This window comes from Episyrphus balteatus, chromosome 2 (assembly GCF_945859705.1).
Source record: "Episyrphus balteatus chromosome 2, idEpiBalt1.1, whole genome shotgun sequence".
Taxonomy (NCBI): Eukaryota; Metazoa; Arthropoda; class Insecta; order Diptera; family Syrphidae; genus Episyrphus; species Episyrphus balteatus.
The window spans coordinates 36,607,074-36,632,834 of NC_079135.1; the positions used below are offsets into that span (position 1 = coordinate 36,607,074).

The 25,761-nt window shown below is 29.6% G+C and overlaps 1 protein-coding gene across 2 annotated transcripts; it reads right to left on the reverse strand.

Annotated features, from left to right (window-relative positions):
• Positions 1-2,737: 2,737 nt before the first annotated feature.
• On the reverse strand, positions 2,738-24,394 carry LOC129910892 (myrosinase 1). Of its 2 annotated transcripts, none has more exons than XM_055988483.1 (8): positions 23,691-24,394; positions 15,378-15,573; positions 10,003-10,302; positions 9,748-9,925; positions 9,485-9,579; positions 8,711-9,022; positions 3,602-3,840; positions 2,738-3,516 (listed from the first exon to the last, which is right to left on the reverse strand). In XM_055988483.1, exons 1-8 carry the CDS (start codon positions 23,762-23,764, stop codon positions 3,273-3,275), a joined length of 1,638 nt encoding a protein of 545 aa, XP_055844458.1. In that variant the 5' UTR covers positions 23,765-24,394; the 3' UTR covers positions 2,738-3,272. The 2 variants fall into 2 exon arrangements, with proteins under 2 accessions (XP_055844458.1, XP_055844460.1); XM_055988485.1 differs by lacking the exon at positions 23,691-24,394 and adding an exon at positions 15,664-15,679 and having other exon boundaries at positions 2,739-3,516.
• Positions 24,395-25,761: the final 1,367 nt, after the last annotated feature.

Consider the following 25,761-nt stretch of genomic DNA (forward strand, 5'->3'; position numbering starts at 1 on the left):
AGTTTCTTGTGGGTTTCTGTTTCACCAAAAAAAAAAAGTTACAAGTTTCTATTTATTTGTGAAAATTTTCTACAAGAGTCAAGACGTATGTCATTTTTGTTACAAGTTTGTAAAAACCATATTTAGAGTGATTAAAGTGCTTAAAATGGCCTTACTGCGAAGGCCATTATAATTAATTTTAGAAAAGCTATGTTATTATTATTCAGGGTTGTAAAAATGCATTTGAAATTTAAAAAAAATCATATATTGCAAGTAAAAAAATTTCATAATGAAAAAAAATTGCATTAAAAAAATTTTTATTGCAACGGAAAAATATTTGCATTAAAAAAAATATTTATTGCAAATAAAAAAATTTGCTTTAAAAAAAATGTTATTGCAACTGAAAAATATTTGCATTGAAAATAATATTTTTATTGCAAATAAATATATCGCACCCTCACTGCAAAAGAGCGATAAGTCAAAAAATGACATTTTTGAGATAATGATGAGGAAATATTGCTTTTTAAATTATCTTTCTTTTGAAGGGCTTGTTGTTAACGTAAACAAAAAATTCGAAAGATTATGACTGTTTTTATCCAATTCCTACTATATTAAAAGTCAAATTCTTTCCTAATTTAAACAATTTTAAAAAATAAATTTATTAAAACTACAAAATAAACATAATGGTTCTTGTAATAGAGCTTTGACATTGTGGAAATTGCTGTCCCATGGAAAGTTATAGGCGAAAGTTTAGAGTCGGTATGTATTTTCAGAAGCGTTTTCTCGAAATGAACTTTTTTGAGTTTTCGCTCTTTTGCACTGAGGGTGCGATATTTTGCGTTACAAAAAAATTGTATTACAAATAAAACATTTTCTGCATTAAAAAAAATAAATGCAAAATGTGTGTATCAAATATTTTTTTTAATATTCGTCGAAATAACTAATAACTAATGTAGGTATGGTCAGATACCCATTGTAAGAAATTCGACGAATTTAAGAAAAAATATTTAATGCACTCACATTTTGCCTTGATTTTTTTTTCTATTGAGAAATGTTTTTATTTCCGATAAAATTAGTTTTTAGTATATTTTAATTTGCAATAAATTTTTTATTTTCAATCCAAATATTTTTCAGTTGCAATTATATTTTTTTTAATGCAAAATTTTTTTTTTGCAATAAATATTTTTTTTTAAGGCAAATATTTTTCAGATGCAGTATTTTTTTAAATGCAATTTATTTCAGTTGCAAATATTTTTTTTTGTTTATTTGTAATGGAAAACAAATGCTTTAAAAATTGGTTTAGCATTTGTGTTTCAAATCGAATAAAAACATCACAATCTGTTTAAAAAATGTTCCTGATAACCTGCCTCTTAAGTATGAAAAATTCGTTCTCTTTTTATCAAATATGAGAAAAATCATATTTGTAGTTCTTCATAATTCCTTAAATTATTTTATTAATTTTCCTCACTATTTACAATATTATTATTTTACCTTTTGTTTTATTTATATAAATCAATGGATGTCATTATAAAATAATCCAGCAATACAAAAACCTTAATACATATACATATATTTACAATTTTGTTTGGCATTTAAAAAATTTTCTTATTTGATTAAACTACTAAGATGTGACAGTATTAGTTATTTGACAATTTTCCGTTTAAAATAGTGTTGCCAAATAAGAGCTCAAGTTTTAAAAATGGCAATTCTATTTTTTCATATTCATTTTCAACTTAGTTTTCATTTGAAACCAATTTTAACCTATGTCGTTATGAGTTAAGTAACTCAACGGTCACCGCTAAGACTAAAACGAGCTTTACAAGTTTGTGAGATAAACTTGTTGTTTACAAGAAAAAAATATATTTGGTGAAACGGTAATTCTACAAACTTGTGGTTTTCAAAAGTTAGTTGTAATTTTTTTTTTCGATAATCACAAATTTGTGAATTACATATTTGTACTTTGTGAAACAGAATTTAATTGTACAAATTTGTACTTGTGATCTACAAGTTACAAATTTGTGCTTGTAACTTGTAGTTGGTGAAATAGGGCCCAGGTGTGCAATTTTCATACAATTAACCGTACCGCTAGCGTATACCTTTCCAGTGAGATCATTCCTTTAAGCTTGGAAATATTCACTTTTTAGGCCAATGTAATTAAGGCCTTAAACTCCCTTTTTTAAGTATTTTCAAAAGTTTCCTCGCTCTAGAATTTTGATATTTTTTGTCAAAAAAAGATGATCTATCGATTGAAAAAAAAAAACTAAAAAAAAAACTATAAAAAAACAACTTTCTATCATGACAGTAACTACGGTAACCAAAGTTGTTGAACAATGGTGAATGGTTCGGATGATGTCGAGTAGTTTGGTAATTTGGACCTCTATTCGTTATCGGAAAAAGTATAAGAATATTATTGTAATTGAAAGTTAGTTCCATAACCAAGAAAGGCAAACACATACTCACAAGCTGTGGATTTACCGCAATACAGTGGTTTTTAATGTTTTGATGCTATTAAAAAGGGTTTACTGTAGAAGATTGTGAATTTTCTCATTTGTTGTTTCCTTGTATAAAAAATTTATTGTGAAAGATATTTCTGAAAACAAAAAGGTTGCTCTTAAATCTCCTATGGAAATTAAAATTTTTCCATTTTGAAAATGTGAAAACAAAGACAATTTTTGATATTGATTTATAATTTTATTTTTCTTAACACAGTATGTATATGTATGTTGCATGTAAATATAAAAATGTAAATACTTTCTTGTTTTTTCTTATTTTGTTTTAATTAATGGACGTTAGCTATTAACAAAACGAGGTATGTTTGTATTATATAATTTCCAACATAAACAAAACACATTTATATGAATCCTTACGTACAAAAACATTATATAAAAAAAAAAATCGATGAGAATCACATAAATCAACAAAAAAAGCTTATATACTTTCGTTACACATATACACCTTAAAAAACTATTACATCAATTAATGAAATATATAAAATTAAACTATGAAAATTTATATATAATAAAACTCATATAACTAAAATTAGTTTATTTTTTATTTTTTCCATTTAAGTAGATTAGGCCAGATTCAATCGGCTATTCGGTCTTCTGTTTATCTCCTCTTCGTCAATTTCAGTTCTCGGAGGTAATTTATTGTTTGTAATATTAATTTGACTATTAAAAATTATGTTTTGAAACTTTTTCTTTTCAAAAAAAGTTCAAAAAATTATGCATAAAACTTGATGTTTTTTGATTAATTTGTTTCCACTTAAGCTAATACTCGAACCATATACTACTTTATCTCCTCATAAGATTAACAAAAATCACACCAAACAGAATTGTCATTAGAGATGCAAAGTTAATACTCGCTCCTGAGGCGGTCCTCCTGGCATTCATTATCACTATGGGATCCACTTCTGGCCGATAATGCCAGTCAATAACATTTGTCTCACAGATTTTTGCAAATACCTTTGCGGAAACCTTTGGAGTTCTAATTTTATCTGGATGATTAAAGTCAACATGGTAAAGTCCGAATTTCTCACTGTAGATGAAAATAAAAAGATACAAAACATTGGATAAGTTTATTGATTTTCGTTTTGGGTTGGAAAGTATTCAATAGAACTTACGAAAAGCCAGCTTTCCATTCATAGCTGTCCATGAGACTCCATGCAATGTATCCCTTAACGTTGGCACCCTCTTCTATGGCATCCAAAACAGATGTTAGATAGGAATTGTAATAATCCACACGGGCATAGTCCTCGAGGCCACCCTTATCGCTGACTCCATTCTCGGTCACTATCACCGGTGGATTGTTGTATTCACGTTTGATCCACATCAGCAGTTTGTACATTCCCATTGGAACAACCTGATGGGCAAACAAGGGGAAAAAATCATTATTAAATAGAAAAATTCTGTGGGGGGAGGTTGTAGTTGGTGGTGTTGTTATTGTCAGGAATCAGGAAGTTATTGAACTTGTCTCATTTCATTGTACCTATTATTATTTCATAAGAACTAAGGATAAGGGGTTTGCACTACAAACACAAAGAGGAGCTGCATCTATAGAGAAGATGCTGTCTGGAAGATTAAATAAAGCCTCCCCCTTAAGTAGTTGTATCGTTTTTGAACACTATACATGAAGGTTGGGGGTGGAAGCTGGTGTGTGTGGTAAAATTAAATTAATTTCTGATGGAAAATTGGCTGGCTTTTGTGTGCTTGATCTTCTATACACAAAATGGGGAAGTGTTCGAGGGTAATGAAAGGGTTTCTTTTTTTTCCTGTTGTTGGTGGGTGTGTATTAATGGCCTTGCAAGATGCTGAATAAGCTCTTTTTAATGTTTTTATTTCACAAGAAAAATTGAGTCAAATTGGGGATGAAGTTAGGGGATGAATTGAACCAGGAATTGAAGTAGAATAGAAGGCTCTTTTACAGTTTAAGGGAACTAAAGGAACAATCGTTTTGTAAGATTGTGACATTAAGTGTGTTGATTATTTTTGTTATTAGATTTTAAGCTTTCACGTCAAATTACTTTATTTACATCCATTTAAGGTTTTATGTTTACCTATGTACTTGTTATTTCAATTTTTTGGTTTTTGTTATTTTTAATTGTTTTTTAGTGTTATTTGTCTGTATTGGGGTAAAAGGTGTTTTGGGGATGGTTTTTCGTAAGTAGCTGTCAACTTATATTCACCGAGTTCTATTAGATCCGGAAAAAATATAGTTGATCCCCAACTAACAGTATAGCTTCATTAATTAAAGCTTTTCTTAGAACAAATATTCTTATTAAAGTCATAACTTCGTTAACAGCTAGAATAAAGGTGTTTAAAAGTGTTTCAAGAAGTCTTACTGAACTTTGGTTAATATCTTCATAGAAGTTAAATAAAAATCTTATTTGTTTGTTCATTTTAATACAACTTAGGTAAGACTTGTATAAACCACGTGTTAAAAATCTTATAGGGAATTATTTTAGAAGCTTTAAGGAAGTTAAGATGTGGCTTCTGTAAAGCCTTAAGGAACTAGGAATTTTGTCGCCTGACTTGAAAGACAGTGAAGATTTTATTTTAGCTCTGCACAGAGAAAAATAGACCACATAAAATAGAACAAAAACAATAAGATTTCTCTATGGTTTTCATCCAAGAAGGAAACCTTATTAAAACAATCGGGTTTTCCTTATTGTTTTAAAATCTCCAAAAAAATAAAAAAAACGATGACCAGGCTGGGAATCGAACTGGGGACTTCAAATCATTAGTCGCCCACCTTACCACCTGAACCAACCTGCCATGAAAACATTGATCGCGATTTTTGTTCTAATGCTAAGTTGCAAAAAAAAATCAACTTTTCAGTCAAATTTTAATAAGATTTTCTCTATAAAAATAATAAGAAATCTCCTTAAAAAAACCTTATTAATAGTTGATTTTAATAAGTTTTCCTTATGAAATGTATGGACGGTAAAACAATATGGCAATCTGTTAGTTTTCAGCGGGTCATATTTTTCTCTGTGTGTTCACAGGGCTACAAAATTGGGCTTGATGTGACTTTTCAACCGATGCTTGAAGAATAGAAGATGTTTTACTTTTTGAAGTGAGACAGTAAAGGAAAGTCAACACTGGAACCAGTCGATAGTGCAGTGATGGATGTTAGTACCTTTAACAACGGGAAAGTATTTCTTACCAACATATTTAAAAGCTTAATAAGTTATTCAATGACTCAAAGATGTCATACTTGCAGAAAGTGACTTGCTTAGTTCCTTGTGACAACTAACAGTGTGACTAAGCTGACAGCTGCCAATCAACAGTCTATTGTGATCCAAGTTTTAAGCTCGGATCACGTTATGCTGGGACCAATCGCTAATTTAATCACTCTGTCTGTTTTTAACTTTGCCAGACAGCACCAGAGGCCATTTTTAGTCAAAGTTAACTGACAGCAGCTGCTACAGTAATTCAAGACTATTAACAAGCACCCATATTTAAATAAGAGAAAAATTGACAATTGAATGCAATTGATTTAATCGGAATGAAGACGATACTCAGTAACTTAATTGATTTAATGGAGTCACGAAATATTTACCTAACTGTCACTTATGTAAAAAGCTGCAGTTATATTTCCGAATCAAATAGTTGTTGTAAATTTCATTGCTCATCGTGACGAACGGGCTGAAAGCCACTCTTCCCTCATTTATGACATTTCTTCAAGTTAGCTTTCGACTATGCAAATTTTGGATTGACTTTAGCAAAAAAAAAACATCTAACGGCAACTTAAATGCAAAAATATCTTAATAGAAATGTTTTATCTTTGAAACGTAAGCTTTTTAATGTTTTGATTAACAAAAATTAAATATAGAAAAGTCTCCAAACTATGACGTAGGTTATCATTTTGTATCCATCATAAACAATTAAACCTCGTTCCAATTTCAAAAATAAAACCCCACTCTTTATTCAAATCTTATTAGTTTTATTCTCGTTTTGATTATAAAAATTAAAAATTCAGCGATAAGAATCGTAGAAAATTTTGCCTCTGTTGTCAATTCCCCTATTCCTCACACAAAAAAAAAAAATCAAACCGTTTATAAGACAAAAAAATAAATTATAATTAAACCTGATTGTCTGGTTGACTCAACACAATTAGCACCCAATAAACCTGTTAACAATATGTCATATCTTAATATGCATGATAATAATAATAAAACAAGTAAGTCAGTTAAAAATATACTTAAAGGAAAAAAATGAAACCAAAGAAATTGTCGATCTTTAAGTATCAAATTTATGACAGTTTATGTCAAACATAACTTGAAAACTCCATCAACAATTACAGCAATAAGATATTTTATTAACTTAATACTGCTAATTGAGAATTTTATATGTCATAAGCTCAATGGTTATGTCAATTATTGCGTTCATAAAATTTAAAGACATCTTAAGAACTTTGCCGAGTTAGAAAACTTCATTTATGTATGTTGATATCGATTACATGAAAATTTATGTTAAGATATGTCAACTAGATTACTATTATTTAATCGATCGACTATTTTCAATCTATCGACAATATTTGCATCTTAATTTGATATAATTATAGGAAACTTTATTAAGTGATTAAAATATACACATCGAAACAGTTGATTATACAAAGTAATAATTATGACCTTTGGGTATATAATTATTTTAATAATAATACACAAAAAACAATTAAAAAGGTTCTCATTAAGGTTTTCCCTACCAACTTTTTATAATTTAAACAAAAATAGTTATAAAAATTAGTTTGATAGAGGACAAACAGCATTGTAGTCATTTTATAGGAGGTCTGTTTGATTCAAAAGATCACATACAATCAGTTTATTAGGTATGTTTTGTTGAGTTTAATATTGATGGAGATTGACAGTTAGTTGCATTTCTTTCAATCAGAATAATGATAAACTTCGTTCATTTTTTAGATATGTCAAAAACTTCATTTCTTAATCAAAAAAAAATGTCGCGTTAGATTGCGACAAAAATATGATTCATGCTTTTCAATTTACTTAATTTGTTACAAAAATAAAATTTTCGGAAGGTTTAAAATAGAACCGACTACTTTTTGCAATTAAACTCAAGTACAGATTGTTTAGATATTCAATAAAGCAAACAAACAGATCGTAGACCGTTAGTAGTCTTTTCCATTGGAGGTGGTAGTCTACTAATAGTAGATGTTTTGGTTAATCTAGTACTATCTTATCTACTCATGCTCTTTTTCCCGACTAGATACGATTTGTATTGAATTCGTTAAAAGTGCGTTCCATTGAAAATCGCTAGTAAACTACTAGTAGTACTTTGCCACCTCCCAAAGGAGCAGGGCTAGTATAACTTGCACCTGTCAAATAAAATCGCAATATGGTAGCCGTGTTCCTTTAAAGTTAGTAGACTAGATTAGTAGATCTAGTACTACAATCAAAACTTGTTATTTTACTCGAGTTGATAGGAATGTGTAGTTGTTGTACTAGATTTCTACTCACGAGTAGTCTACAATCTTCTAAGGAACTAGGCTAGTGATGTGAACTTTAGACACATAAAAGTAAATATTCAATTAGAATTGAAATGTTCTAAAATTAATTTTCTATACCTAACTTATCAGCATCTAAGCATTTTTTCTCAACTAACATCGATTAATCAATAAACAATTAATCGATACTCCATAACAATTTAAACGGAAATGCCGGTTTACATGAAAGCATTTTATTTTTGTTGATGTTGATTTATACATTTTTTGTTTTTATATTTAGTTGGGTTTTTCTTGAAGTAGTTTACAAAAAATTATGAGTGTATTTTTAAAAATAACTTTTACTCTCATGTTCGTTAAAAATAACATTGCAGGTGCATGACTTCCACGCTTCTCGATCGTGTAAATCTGTCAAGGTGGCGACGACGCCTTTGGGGTTAGTAACCTATAAAGGGGCACGTTTAGCTTATGAGGCGTTATAACGGCTTTTACAACAAAATATTGAAATTCAAAATTTAATAGCCTTGGAGGGAGCCAGTATGAGAAATGGACATTTAAATTATTTAATACCGGGGGTTTTATTACCCAAAAAGGGGGCACGTTTTGAAAGAACAATACGAAATTAACGGTCTTGCAGGAAAGAATAGAAAGTTAAAATTCAGGAAGGTTAAAACTTGGTCGTGAGTTCTTAATTTTATCTGTCATTTAGGACAATAAAAAGACAAGACAAGGAATTTCACAACAAAATGAAATTTAAGAAAAACAAACTTACCTTTAACCATGGTGAACCAGATCCTGGCCATTCTGGATCTTGTTCTTCAATAACACCCATATCATGATTATATGATGGTATGCGAAAATTTGCAGTATTATTGTGACCATTTGGAGTTACTAAATTTGTTGTATATGTATTGATGCCAAAGAAATCTGAAGTACCACGAATATAATGGATTTCTTCCAATGTAAACGATGGCAAACGTGAACGTGTGAATCCTTGTTCCTTGCTCATTCCATTAATACGATCAATCATAATTTGTGGATAGTTGCCACGTTTTGAGAAAATTGGATGTCCAAACCAACCAACCTGTAAATTGTAAATAGAATAAATGGTATAAAGTAATGTCGCATATTTTGAATTGGTATAATTTGAAACGGATTGAGTATTGAGTCATGCATTTTAGCTTTATGGTTTAATTATTTCGGCCAATCAATAATTTATTGGTATAATCGAAGACACTCAAATATTTAGCAAAGATGATTTGATGTTTTAATATTTAATAGATCAAATTACAGTTTTATACCAGTTTGTTTAACTGTCGATTTACATATAATGACCAATTTCAATTGGTCTTAAACTGTTTTCTTATTTTAAAAACTTGTTTCGATCATTAGCTAAACGATTGTGTTCGTTCGACCAAATAATTATTATTGATTGGTATACAAAAATCTATTACTATTGAATTTGAATTTCAATCAAGTTCAATTATTAAGGTTAAAATCATTGATCCGTGTTTTTATAGGACAACTTTTTTTTTCAAATACTTACATAGAACTGCATTGCTCGCTCGGAGGCCTCTTTATCTTCGTCAGAATTAGTCTTGGCCTCTGGCCATGAAGTATCTAAAGTAATACCGATTTTACCTTTGAAATGAAACAAGAAAATATATATAAATACATTTTTATTAAATGAAGTAATGAAAGAACAACTTCTAAACTACTATAATTTTATGCTATTATGAAAACACCCTCTTAACACCCACCAATCCAGAAAAGTGTGATTAATTTTTTTTTATTACAATTAATTTATACCTCTTTGCTTTGCTTGATAATCATTGCGGTACATATGAACAACTTCTGCATGTGCTTTTAATAAATTATGACCGCATAAATATGATGGAATTCCTGGGTAATCGTAAGAGGGGGCCATATAGTCTACACCATAACCATGCTCACACACATGCCATGGTTCGTTAATTGTTGTCCAAATCTGTAATAATTAAAAAAATAAAACACAAAAATCAAACCCAAACTTGAGCTAAATAAGTCATTTTTTTTTGTTTTTACCTTAATACGGTCGCCAAATAATTCAAACAACAATCTAGCATAATCCTTGAAAACCGGAATTATCTCGGGGTTAGTCCAGCCGCCCATTTCTTGAAGTCGTTGTGGCATTTCCCAATGGTAAATTGTTACCATTGGAGTAATGTTGTATTTGAGAAGTTCGTCGATTAAATTACTGTAATATTTGATACCCTTGCTGCTGATGTGATTCATGTAGCCCGTTGGCAGGATTCGTGGCCATGCGATAGAAAATCGATAGATGTTAACATTTAATTGACGTACCATTTGGACATCTTGTCGCCACTGGAAATAAAAATAGCAAAATACACAAAATAAAAGAAGATGTTGTCAAGTTGTTATATGGAAGACATTATATAAATAAGTTATAAGGTCCTTTCAAAAGGAGAGTTCATAAAATTCGAAACAAGATTAAGGTTTCAGAGGAGAGGATGGATGAAATATGATTTTTTTTTGTTGAAGAAGCTTTTCGTCTAATTAATGATATCAAATTCTTTTAGTTAAGCTGACTAAAGGCCGATGAGCAAACATTTTAACCTGTTCCAGCATTTGAATTTTCTCAAATCGACAGTATAGATGTGGTTAAACTATGGTTGGAGTCATATATCCTAAAAGAGGCAAAAACATGCTTGAACCAATGTAGAACCATAGCTAACCTGACAAAATTGGGAAGTTGAAAGCTGGAATCAGGTTTGTACAACTGGCTCCAAGGTTAGACTTATAATATCGGTTATTAAAATAGCATGAAGCAGCCTAATAAGGACCAGTCGAATAGTCATGGTCTACCATCTGGTTAAAATTTGAACAAGGTTCGCACATCTAATTTTTTTTTTTTCATATTTCAGAAAAATGAACACAACTTGCACGCACTTACCTACTTTCTATTACTTTCGTAGTAGATTTTCGCTCTGAGCAACATTTTATCTTCTTGACGCAAAAAAATGTGTGAGATTTCAGAAACATGAACTCGACTAAGACAAATCTGTTACTTTATTTGAAAGTTCTACCAAAACTTTATGTTATTAGTTCTGTTCGTGTACCTTTTCCGCAAAAACTCATAAGCTTTCAGAATTAAAAATGGATTCTGTACTGTTCGTGTACTTTTTCACGGAAAGTCACTGTCGGCAAACTACTAAAAGTTTAAACTTGCGTTTGATAGGTCTACCTACAAGGTTTTCAATATACATAAGCCAGTTTAGTCTTTTGAGACCTCTGCAGAAACATAGATTGCTGATATGATATAGAATCGTTTTCGATTAAATGACAGGTGGTTCTTGTAAGACTTCAATTCATCTAAACTGGCCTTATGATTTAGGTCAATCTTAAAAACAAAACATGCATAGGCATACAATTCATGCGACATTTGCTTGCTACATTCATTAAAGTCTGCTTACAATCTTCCCCAATTGATCACGCAGCTTGACTGTCATCGCAAATTCTCATTCTTTTAACACGAACATTGAATATTAGTAATTCAATGTTAATTTTTTTTTACTATTTTTTTCTAATAGATACCACCTCTTAAGCATAATTTTACACCTCCTCCATTAAAAAAAGTTAGCAGCTGTCGGAATATCAATTGAGACCGATAAATATCTACCTGGCTACTTGATTGTGATTGTCTCTCTCACTCTCTTACACCCAGACATCATAGTATGATGCATCTTCGGATAAATGACGAAAAAATGCTGTTGACCATGGTATTGACTGTGGCACACGAGGGGTCTAAGTCAAATATCATATAGCCAAATACTTATTAGCCTTAAACTCTCTATCAGCTTGACTTAGTATATTATTCAAGCTGAATGTCATTAGCACTGATAGAGGCTCTTAAGAAACCAATCTATCTTCAGGAATCTTAAGGTTCCTTCATTCTCAATGCATCACGAATCAATTCAAACCATCGACTAAGTTTGTTGTTGATTGCATGTAATTGATGTTTACAATTAGATTCATAATAATATTGTCTATAGGTAGGCTTAAGTAAAGGCCTTGAAGTTAATGCAGCACGCGAGTTTGAACTTCAGAGTCTCTTATAGAGAAACCTTCCACAATGAATAATATTTCTAGGTATGTATTTATATTATTTATACATATTTTGCAGTCTGATTTATTAATTGTAACTTAAATAGACAGATTAACGATTAGCATTGTTGGGTGTGGTGGACCTGGTGTTTGGACTGGACCAGTTTCTATATAGCGTTATATAGTACCAACCCGCCCCTTAAAAAAATTAGCAGTTACAGATGTTCGAATTGAAAAAAGCTAATCGCGATCAGTCAAATTTTATTAACCCCGCTTATATATACATAACAACAATCCTGCCTTGGTCATGCGCATGGCACATTTGCATAGAATAATGAGTTTATCAACTATAAAACAACACACATAGATGGAGCCAGGTGCGGGTAATTAACATTACAGGTTGCTCGACCGATATTATATTGACGAAAATGTTTAAATTTATTCTGTCTACTGGCTATTTGTCCAGATGTCTATTTGTTTATAAATAAAATCAAAAAATATCTTAATCTGGCGAATGTTTGGGTTAATTTTTTAAAAATTAAGTATTATTACTTTATAATTGGATTTTTTATTTAGGTAAGAACCGTTTTTGACCATTCAATTTGGACAACCATAAATCTTGCATTATTTGACAGCTTGGTGGAGTTCTTGTTTTGTCTTAAAGAATTTATTAGAGCAGAAATGTGGTTTCTTTGTTCCTTATTTAAAGCAAACTCTTATCGACGACATCTAGTTGTCATTTATGTAACTTTGTTAATGTAACTTTATCAACATACTGAAAGGGAAATGGTGTCAATAAATAAATGGGATTTTTATTATTTATAACTGATTTTTATTTATAATAAAACAGAACTTCTATTGGGTGAGGCTTAAAGGTGTTTGGTATTAAATCAAAACCTAGGTAGGGAGTTGGTTAGTTTACTGATATTGAAGTATCATAAAATTCCAACAAGTTATAATCAATGAATAGATTATAAATCTTTTCTTATGGTAATTAATTTTTAGTTTTATATTGTTTCAATTTGAAAAACACTTTAATCTGTTTGTTATTCTTTTTTTATGCTTGTGGCAAAAATAAAATGATATATATTGACAAGTTGTTTTTCAGTATTTTAATAATTTAACGAGTACCTACTTTTAATTATGTATTGGTGCATAAAAAATATTGTTGTGTTTTTAACAACTTTTACAATAATTGATACCTTGTTAAAGTCACACTTGTTATTAAAAAAATAAGTCTAAACATTTCAAATAAAAGCCCCGTTTACTTCGAGCGCATTTTAAGAAAATCTATGCAATTCACATCTTCTCGTGAAGAAAAGCTTGAGTAGGAAGATGCAATAGAAAACGTACTAGATCATATACTCATAAGTAGTTTACCACCTCGAATGGTACACTGCTTTTACTTTATGTTGCTATCTCCAAAGGAACAAGTCTATTATTATATACTATTAGATCTGTTTGGTTACACTTACAAATGTCTAAGTAATTTGTCAATGCAGAATTTTTCGAGCTTATCAAAAATATATGTTTGACATTTGGTGTTTCCTATTTTTGCCTAATGTGAACATCATCATCATTCATGAAAATCATCACGATTTTAAATTAAAAAAGTGCAAAAAACTGTGGTGGTTAAATCTTACACAATTTATAGGTTTGTTCGTTCTGCTGTAGTGAGAATAAACATAACTTTTTTTTATGATAACAAAGTTTTTTATTTTATACTTGGCTTGTAGAACAATCAATGATTTATTAAAAAAGTCTATGAATAAAAAATCAATAAATAAAAATATCTCTATCTGATAGACATTTCGAGTCACAAGAATTAATCGAAGAATTCAAAATAGAAATTGCAACACCAGCTTGCGTATCGGAACTAATTTATTAATTTAGTTCTCTCTTAGAACCTTGCATTTATTTATTAGGCCAGGGTTACATAGCAACATATTAATGTTGTAAATATTGACACAAGCTTTAAACGTTTATCAGAAATATACATATTCATAAAAAATGTGGGCGGAAGGTGTGTATGCATTTATAAATGAATATTTCCAGGATTTAGTTATTTATGTATTATGTCAAACAAGGTTTTAAAGTGGGCAATCATAAATTCTTGAAATTTGTACAAAGAGATAAAAAGGGGCGGCTAACATAAGTTTATAACATTTATGTGTCAACTTCTGCAAGCAATGACGGATCCTGAATAAGATGACGAGAAAGTCTTGTGTTATGATTTTCTTGAAGTTTGACAAACAGATTTTCGAGAAGGGTAAATTTTTTTATTGAGCTTGATTTCATTCGAATGTTCTATTTTATTATAGGCGTGTTTTTTCTACAACTCAGTAGCAACTCATTTTTGTATTTTATTTGAAAAACAAGAAGAACAAATACTTACTTGCGTAATTTTTATTATTGTTTTGCGAATAAAATGAAAAATGAGTAGCTACTGAGTATTAGAAAAAACACGCCTTATATTATCTGAGAAATAACTAAAAGTGTTGATAGAGCTTTATTTTTAAGAAACGACTTTAACATAAGCCTCTCAATCAAAGGTCAAACAGACCAACATCAACACCAAAAAGAATGAGGTTAGACTGTTCGAATATTTGCGCAGTTTCGTATCACTAATTAAGAATAAAATATGCAAAGTGTCAAGTTATAGACTTTATTCTTATAAATTTGTGGTTTAAGATTAAGTTGATTTGTTTTTTTTTTTTTTTTTTTTCATTTTACCATAATTTACGTTTTAAAAAATATTCAAACTGACTATCACTTTGTTTTCAATGGAATCTTTTAAAAACATTTACAGAAAATTATAAAATATTTGTGGTTTATAAATTGATTTGCGGCTTAATAATGTTTAATTAAAATTTATTGTTAAAATAACCTAAATGCTGAGAAATCAATTAAATTATTAATTTAACCATAAAAAAAATATCAGAAGGAGAGAAAATCGTTTTGTAAATTCTTAATAAAAACTCTAAACTTGATTTATAAAAATTTATAAGTGGTTTGTTTTTGAAACAATGTTCTTCATTAACCATGGATTACAGTTAGCTGGTTGTCGACAGTGAGTTCAAGTAGCCATTACTGTTAATTTGGCTTGACCAAAAAAATCACTTGATTTGATAGCAGATAACGGTATATTAATCAATAACTGGTAGTCGCAAAATGTGATCCGGTCTTTAAGAAAGAGAATTTAGGATTCACTGATTTTTAAATTTTATTAGACTTTACTTTCACATTTGCAAGTGGCGAATTAAAAAGCGTTAACCACCATTTGAAAGCACTATTCTCTTATTTTTTTTTTGAAAAAAAAAAAAAAAACAACTTACCTGATGATAGCTATCGGAAGTAGTATCACCATTCGATTTATCTGCAATTTTTTCCGGAAAATTATGTGTCATATGATCCCAAATGGATTCTCCTTTGTCATCTTCATTCCACGCTCCTTCAATTTGATATGAAGACGAAGCTACACCCCATAGAAAATCGTTGGGGAATCGCCTTTGCGTCACTGTTGTAGATTTTCTGAAAAATAAAAAAAAAAAAACAAAATTAATTATTATTAAAAACGAGAAAATCATAGTTTAAGCGATAGTTTGTGAAACATAAAGTTACTGTATAGATATTTTTCTAAGTCTTTTAATTCTCAATTCTCATATCAGTCACAAACGGACTGAGTCGTGTCTATAAAATAAAACACGTGCTCAAAGCAGCTACACACCGAGATTATGAAGGTGATGAGCGAGTGCTCATGCAAATGCATGTGTTCAAGAATTTTGTCCATATCAAATTTAACTACTAAACCAAAAAGCCCATTTTTGAGTTTTCGAAAAACTTATCAACGTTAAGGAATCAAGTCCCAAATGGATGGATAATAATTCTCGAACTATCAAAAAAGATTGTAAAATCCGTACTAAAAGAATTTCAATAATGAACATCTGCTATTCCACGGTGACTCAAGTTTCGTGACTTGTCGTGAAAAAAAAAATATGAGGAAGATGCATTACGATTTTCTTGTTCGAATTTCGAACATATAATCGTGAATCCATGTGTAAAAGCAAACTTAAGTGTTTTTTTTTTATAAGTGATTAGGGAATAATAACATATTGTATTTATGTAAATACACTTTAAGAGTAATTATTGTATACTCAGTAATTATCAACACTCAAGAGCAAGTTCAAGAGAACGTGCAACTTAATCATGCATACAATTTAAAGTATGTATGTCCATTTATATTGTATTATAAAACAATTATTACATCAAAATAAATCAATTTGTTTGACAGTTAATACTTGTTACAAATTGCAACACAACATTGTCAAGTAAGTTATTGTTGTGGGAGCTGTTTGCTATTTTTCAAGAGAGTGAATCTATCTTAATTATCATAATGTGCTTGAGAAAAAATTTAGATTGAAAGTAAAAAAAAAAAAAATATTCTTATCGATTTTTTTTTTAATTCTCTTATTACTTTGCAGACCTTCATGCGCCATGTTATGTAATGTTAGGTTAAATATGTGACATTGAAATGTTGCATAGTTATTCCGATTGTTTTGTGATTTGATTTGAGTTGGAAATAAATTTTGAAATAAAAAGAAAATCAATAGAAGTTTCTTTATTTTTTAAGGACATATTATGTACATGAGTTCATTCATAGTCTTGTTGTCTACTGCAAGTGTAGTGTTTAGTCATATTTTTAAAGTGATTCTATTTATAAGTTGGCATACATTGGTAATTAAATTATTTTGTTTTGTGGTTTCAGTTAAAATTGATTAAACTTAACATTAATGCTTACTGACAGACTAAGGCCAGCTAGCATCTGACATCTGTATTTAAAGGAAGACGTAAATCTTAGAACTTATCCGGGTTAATTTTTTTGTATTGATAAAATATCATATGTGGTTGCAAATAGAATCGTTTTTATCATATATAAGACGTCCCCCCGCCCGACAAACAATTTTGGTTCTATAAAGCTTTACAGATACAATTGTTGCTTCTGTAAAGCATTATAGAAGCAAAACTGTTAGTAGGGGTGATTTATAGGTAACTTAATACTCAGTTCAGTAAACATTTTACATTAAACACCATCAACAAACGATACTGACAACTCCTTGATTTTTCATAGTGCTTCATAAAGGGTTTTTTGTTGAACTTGACTTGAACTTTAAACTTTTAATTGTGATCGTATCTTCTTTTCTAATGATTGATAATTATAACCTGATTGATGATAATAACATGAAATATATTCAAAATATTCCCAGAAAACAGGTTAAATATAGACATCTGTTGAAGGCAGGAGCTTATCATTTGGTGCTCACCTTTCAATAACACAGAACATTTCGTGAGAACTATTAGGTAAACTTATGTCTACGTAACATTTAAAATTAAATTTGATGTATATGATGTAGCAGTTTTTTGCAACAATCGTAATAATATTTATTAGAGTGCATGGCGATTAGAATGTCATTTTTAATTGATTTACAGTGGAAATTAAAAGTATTGATTAAAGATGTTATAAAGTGTTTTTCATTTGGAGCTTAAATACTTTTAACTCTTACTTTGAATATGACCGGTAACAAGTACAAGTTTCCAAGTAAGTATAACAGAGATTTAACGTCAGCAAAACAACCTTCTACACCTTCCTATTACCTACCAAAACAAATTCTCCATTAAAAATTTGCTGATGTTTTCAATGAGGGCGTTAAGCACAATTGGTTAAGTTCAACTTGAAATGAAAAAGTTTCCTTTAAAAATTATTTATATGACATAAATTTAATTAATAATAAAAACTGGTCCAATGTGACCGCATTTCAAGGAACTAGATTCCAAGTCATCTAATTAAAACATCAATATTTTCACGCAGATGCCAAGAATTCACATTTAAAATATGCACAACATTACGCACAAAATAAAAACAAAACATTAATCATATTGAAAAACAACTTAAAATACCTGCAACTCAATGAAAATAATAATGATAAAAATATCAATCTAATGATTTTTTTTTGTATTTATCTTTGTGATACTAAAACAACGATGTATTGATGTCTTAACTTTATTAGCATAATTAATTTCAAAGTCTTGAACTCAACCGCAGAGTAATTTGTCAGTTGGGTTTTGTTTTTGGTTCAATACCTACTTGCAAACAATCTAAATGAAAAATTCATTGAATTGATATAAAATCAATTAATTGCCAAGAGAGTAAACAAATATGAATCTATTACAACGGAATGTAATTTGCAAAGTGTGACAATGTAAAATGAAAAAAAAATATAAGCCGATTTGTATGAATTTATTTGCAATGAAATGTTACTTTAATTATTGGATATCAAATAACTAAAAAAATTTTAATTCAATTAAAAAATACCAAAAAAATAACTGCTAAAATATTTAAACCAAGTGCCGATAAAAAAATCAATGGCTTGTAACTTTTCCTCTAGTTATCGCCCACACTATATTACTTTTGAAGGCGACGAACTACTACTCGTGATTTTTCGTGTGAAAATAGTCGTGTATTTTCAATTTAAATTCCCAATCGTGTTTTTATTTTATCAAAAAAAAAAAAAAACCCAAACAACTCTCTAATTTTTCTATTTTTAAAACCACACCGAAGGAATCACCTCGTGACTAGTTTTATAGTTATCAATTAAATTATTACCCCCTTCCTATGGAAACTCAATATTTTGCATTTCCACTCCACTGCACAATCAATTAAATTATTACCCCCTTCCTATGGAAACTCAATATTTTGCATTTCCACTCCACTGCACAATGGTTCATTCAAGTTCGTAACCAGACTTCGATGCAAATATAAAAATCACACACACAAGTTTTTTTTTGTATACCTACCTATTACCTGATTAAAGAGAAAAAACAAAAAAAAAATAGTACGCATACACCATGTAGCACCAAGGTTTTACAATACAAAATCTACCGGTCTATCGATGGCAGTGCGGTGGTACTGTCACGTAATACACACGCTCTTGCGCCTGTTTTTTTTTTTTTTGTTTAAGCTTCAGTTGAACGAATTCCAACTTCTTTGAAATCTTGTTAAATACCACCGTTATAAGTCCATTACCATGGGAGTTGTATAATACTATGCCAAGGTGTCCACTCTAGTTTGTGTGTTAAAAATGTATCACACATCAATATACTTAAGTTATCGCATTGAACTCTACAATTTTGGTCTTTCGTAACATTCTGCATGCCATGCAGTATGTAATTAAACAAACATACTGGCAACAAAGTTAAAGTGTTTAACAAAAATAAGTATGACGATCGACCTTATTTATGTTTTAATTATTATTGTTTTCAAATATTCTTGTTATGTCAAAACTTAAAAAAAAATATTGACTGCTTTTGGCATTAAACTTCTGTCTGTCAATGGTATGGCATCATAAATTAAGCTCAAGGTACATTATACATAAAAGTCAGTTACATCTTGACCATCGAAATGTCAAGTCAAAAAAAAATTTGACACATGACGTTTTGTCTGTCATTTGACAAAGTCACATAATAATTATTCGATGTAAGGCTGATAATTAATTGCCAAATAGCATGCGCCATCATCCTCGTGTATATATGATGTGCGATTTATTTCCCCACATTCAGTCAGGGTGACACAAAATTAAACACAAACATATAATTTTCACCAACTTTCAATTTCACTTGAACAACCAGTTTTTGTAAGTGTTTCCTTTGTTTACCTCTGCTCTGTGATATATTATTACAATCCGTTACCTAAACGTAAATATTTACTTGATTTTTTATCAATACCGCTGTACATTATTGTGTACAAAAAAATGTGCTTCATAAGTCACAACTATGACGTTTAGATCGATCAATTTATAAACTGTTGTTGTCAAACTTTCATTGAATCCGGTTTTTTGAAAGACAAATCACCTGACCGACAATGTGTGACGATTGACAGAGACACACTTGATTTATTCAATCGTAACTTTTTATCTTGGCAATCTCAGATGAAAAAAAAAACGGAAAATTAATGAAGGTCAGTTTTTGTCGTGTGCTAGAAAAATGATTGTTGACAAGTTCGCTGAACTTCCTAATATGTCATTATTGTTATTTTTTTTTTTGTTCAAAACTATAATAAGCAAGATAAATGGGTGAGACACAAATTAAAGTTGATTTTAATTTGCTAATTGTTTGTGTTTTATGCCGCGAAAACAAACTAGTTTGACTGATCTTTTATCTGATTTAGTTGTATAACATAAATTGAACCAAACAATAAAATAATAATCGATTCAACGAAAATCAGTTTATAGGTAATTTACTTATAGAAAAACAAATAACCTATAAATAATATAGGTTATGTAAAAATCAAATAAGTAAAATTTAATTGCAAGTTGGGATTATTTACATTCAAGTCTTTATATTTTTACCATTCAAATTGTAGACCAATTTTATATTCAAATTAAACAATTAACGATATCTTTATTCAATTTCTTAAGGCACTGTGCACACCGACAACTTGGTAGGGTTTTATAAAAAAAAATTTGTCCGTAACAAAATTGTTTTATTTTGATCGTATACATGATGTGCGAACGATCCTGCAGATGCTATTTGAAAATACCAGTTTTTAATTAGATATTATATTATTGTCTCTGTCAATTATAATTGTCATTTAACCTTAAAAACTTTTTACACCGATACAACTACTTGTCTTCCGCATAACATCAATCCATTAACACAATAATACATTACTGTTCAGAAATAACACTTGAAAAATTGTATTTTCAATGCAGAATAGAAATATCCAGCTGGAGTTCGAAAACAGAGGAAACTAGATTTTGACTCAACAATTTAAACTTAACATTGTTTAGCTGCTGGACTCATTCAACAGATGTATATTTTGATGTATAGGGTTAACTACACTAGTGTTAACAATGCATTAAGAGCCGCTGTACAAAAATAACCGAATACTAGCAAATCATATGGCGCACTCTCAAAACTGGATTGGTAGTCATTTTCGTTAAGTTTTGTTTACGGACGTAAAGTGATGGACTCTCTATCGCACTTGACGATAGTAAATATATGACAGCTGACTGCATTTATTACTTATTCATTTTTCAAAAACTAAACAATCTTATGACGAATGTCACAACGTCAAATAGTGACAGAAACTACAGTCACGATATTTTAACAAATTTCATCACATAATGACTGCCAAATTGATTGACTCAATTAACTTAATCTCTTTCCGTACATGTGGCGCCCCCTGTCGTAAAAATTGAAACTCTTAGTCAAAGATACATAGATGATAAATTAATTTTATAAATAAATCAAACCAATCAATGAAACAACACGAATTTGTAGGTTTGTTTGTTAACTTTGTTGTAATTAAAGATGGTATGAAAGAATTGCAACAAGAGTTAATTGGTGGAAATTGTGGAAAAACTGACTAAAACGTATAAAGTTACATATTGGTTTTTGTGAAATATTACTTTAAAATAAAAATGGCCAAAAAAGAGCTATTAAGTTGATATTACATAAGTCACAGAAAAAATAATCGGTAACATTTTTGACGTTTTTTCCACTAAAGCTTGGTAACACAAACTTTGTTGCCGCAAATATTTCTTTTTCAAAGAACTCCGAGACCGATCATATTACAAATATTCTGGAATGTAGACAAAATTGGCTTTTATCGATTAAATTACAGAAAATCGAGACTCTGACACATAAAGTGGTTTCGATTAAAAAATTTACCATAGTTGAATGGGATTTCCAAAGCGTATGCAACCAGCCTTAGTCTATTAAGTTGATATTTTCTATTTTTGTGTTAATAAATTGAAAACAGTTACCTACTATGTGTGTTGTCGTTAAGAAAATCAAGTTTCCTACTTTTCTATTTCATCACATGTCGCAAGAGATTTATTTAAATTATCGGAGATTTCTGTGGATTTTATTTATGCACTCACTAATAGGCAGAAATTAATAGATCATTTTTGCTACATTTTTGCAACGATTTTTTAATTGGACTTTTAATTATTAAAAGAATAAATTTGGTTTTAAGATTTTTCGGTTGGAGTTATGATCTGACTGCTATAAAATGTAAAAAATGCAGAAACATGTCATAAATTTTTAATTTAATTAATTTCATTAACCAAAGAATGTGCATATATGTATAATATACATATTTTTTTTTACTATCGACAAAAATTATAGTTTTTCGCTTAAAACTATAGAATTGACTAATTTTTTATTTTGTGTTTCATGACTAATTGAATTTTAAGTTAAAGAAGCGTTCCAAAAAATATTTCTAAGAACTGGTTCTAAAGAGAATAAGATTTGGCAAAGAAGAATATTTTAATTGGTTCCGTTTTAACCATAAACGGATTTCTAATATTCAGTTTGCTTGAGTTTTTTATTGGTTATGGTTAAGAGTTTGAGATTTCTTTTGAATCGAAAAGCTTCTTATCTATTGAAGCCAAAGAAAAGAAGCACTCTTGAAGTCAAACTATGCAACATTAAAAAAATTAGGTAATTTGAAGGTCTACCAATCAGATGAATTTTAATGTGGAATTTTTAAATTGACTTTCAGTTCTATAATTCAGTTAATCAAAAAAAATAATTCTTAAATAAACATTTTTCTTTTAGGTCCTTAATCAAGTGTGTTCCTCGATAAGAACAAAATATATTTAATTAATCGACCTCAATCAGATATTTTTTTTCAAAAAACAATATTAACTTGTTACTCAAAAAATAATGAAATTTTCTTTCATTTGAAAAGTTGTAAATCGATGTGTACAATGTACATCCTAAATTTGAATTTCACTTTTAAAAAAAATTGTCAATGGCAATTTTCATAAAATTTCAAATATTTAAAACCGTCCGGATCGGCATTGATTTGGAAACAGTCTTCTTGGTGTACGCTTTTGACCCTAGTCCACTGTAATTTTTTTCAGAAAGGACTGGATCAATTATTATTTTATAAATCGCCCTTATATACAGATTTGACCTTTAAACTTTGGCTAAATTTTTTATCAAAATACTAAAATTAATAATTTGAAATAATAATAAAAAAAATAAACATTTTTATATGAATTTATAAACAAAATTAAATTTCTAGTTCATGATAAAATCAAGTTTACAAAAAAAAAAAAAAAACAAATATGTATGTAAAAATTGTATTATTAATGCAAATCTCTTAATATTTGCCAAACAAAAGACCGCAGGCAAGATAATTAAAAATCATATAGATTCCAAAAAAACCACAGAAAAAAATATTTACGTTGCTTAATTTTGTTTATCAAATTGACACATTCTTCGCAAGGTAAGATTAAGTTTTAACGTTTTCACGTGCCTATTTAAACTTGAGAAAGTAACTTTTGTTTTAATTTCCCAGAAGAAAAGAAAAAAAACTATCTGAATTGAATTCATTGAATCTATTCTTTTCAAATTTTCGGACTACATCAAGTCTTTTAAAAACAAAATAATAAAACTCGGTTTCGAAATTCTTAAAAAACTAGGAAAACTGCCAACTAGGAATTTATTAAATTACTTTCTTTTAAAAATTAACAAAAAATTATTTAAATTTTTTTCAGGTAGGTACTTTTTAATTTATCTCTGTATTTTCAATTACTTAAAATTTAAATATTCACTTAAGTAAATTTCTATTCAAAACTTACACAAGTTTGCTGCAACTTAATCCAATTAAAATGGCAATCAATGCCCATCGTGATTGTTTTACCAAAGTATCCATATTTTGTGTTCAAAAATATTTTTAAACAAACACAAAAACTTAATATTTGCTTATATGAATCCTTAATGCAATAATTTTATGTTAAAAAATCAAATGGCACTTAAAATTGTCAAATAAAAATAAATTCGAAACTTTTCTGTTTCAAAAATAAGACAAACAATTTTTTGTTTTTCAAATTTTGTTCACCCACTTTTAATTAATATTTTTTTTTTATTTAATTAAACTACTATAAAATAAAATTAATTGTCCGCCAACTTTAATATAAAAATTTAATAAAATTGTATCACGTTCTGCGCACGATCAATTGTCTCTCACCACAGAAGAGTTCTAAGCTGATCACAGTGTTTATATATCCTCGCATTCGAATGGCGGCGCCCTATAACAAACAAACAAACACCCCGACTCAATTTTAAATTGAATAGAAATACTGGCAGTGGCAGAAAAATCCCAAATCCAAAACGTATACCGATATCGAATCGCCCGAACACCCGCTCTCTACGTCAGCGTTAGCGTTAAGAGTTAAAACATTAAAACACGTTAGTTAGGTTCGTTTTAGTCGCGCAGCCAATTCGTATATTTGTATCTGTTTGACGACCGACGACGATGATTATGATTCCTACCCTGGTCCCCACCATTGAATCACGATTACTATCACCGCCAACAAGAGTGTCACTGCTAAACTCTGTTGACTCTGACTGTGAATCCGAATCCGAGGGGTATTAACACCTGTTTCTCAAGATTTATGTCACACTTTTGTCGTCATCATCGTCGTCGGTCGTCGCGTCGAGGGAAATCACACCAAAATATTCATATAGTTTACATTTTTTTGTTTTGTCAATGGAATCGGTTTTATGATAACGATGGGGCTGGACCAAAAAGCTAAGAATGACGTCACGAGTGATATTGGTGTTATGATGTTGATGCTGCTGGATTAATTTTTGGTAAAACCACTCATCACACTTAAATTAGGTTTAAGTATCTGGGGGATAATAAACTTGTAAGTTGGCGCATAATCTTCAAGTGGGTTATTATATAGAGTTGTTTTGTATGGAGGATAAAAACAAAACTTGACATTGGGGTGGATTTTAATCGCGTTGAATGAATGTCAATGTTCCAAATACTTTCTGAAATGTGATGATAAGAGATTCGAGACAGTTCTCATTAGATAGAGAGTGCAAGCAAAATATTTACTCATGCTACAGAGTGTTTCAAATGTTTAATCTGCCATATATGGGTGATTGGATGGTTGCGAAAGCATACATAATATTTTCTGGTATCAACTTAGTGAACCTGAAGAGCCATTCATTTGTACAACAGACATTAAGCTTCAGTTTTCAGGGGATAAAATGATATAACCAAACTGCTAGGTTCTACATTTTATTTTCCAAAGTTAGCCCATGATCGCCCAAGATTTTTTTTCGCTAGCCCACCTTTGGTTCTAAATTTATAACAGAATTATTTTTGTTCACCTCAAAAATCACAAAAAATAATTTTTTTTATTCAGTGAAAAAAATGTTGGTTTTTCACTGTGGTTCCTTTGCCCAACGTTAGCCCAGGATAGCCCAACTTTTTTTTCTTTATTCTACTATTTTTTAAAAGATACAACAAAAAACTTTTTTCATATCAGAAACTAAAAAGATATAGGCGCAATGCCCACACCAGTGGATTTAATTTCTCTAAATTATAAATTAGAAAGGTCACTGTGGTGTATGCGTACTTTTTTTTGTGGTAAATAAAAACTAATTCTTCTATAATTTTTAAACTAAGCATAGGATAGCGAAACAAAAAATTGGGCTATTCTGGATTAACCTTGGGCAAACAAACGATATTTTCACAGGAAAATTTTGTCGTTTTCTGATATGAAAAAAAGTTTTTTGTTGTACCTATCTTTTGAAAAAAAAATAGTTAATGTTTGGCAAACGAACCACAGTGCAAAACCAAAAATTTTTACACTGAATACAAAAAAAATATTTTTTGTTATTTTTGAGGTGAAAAAA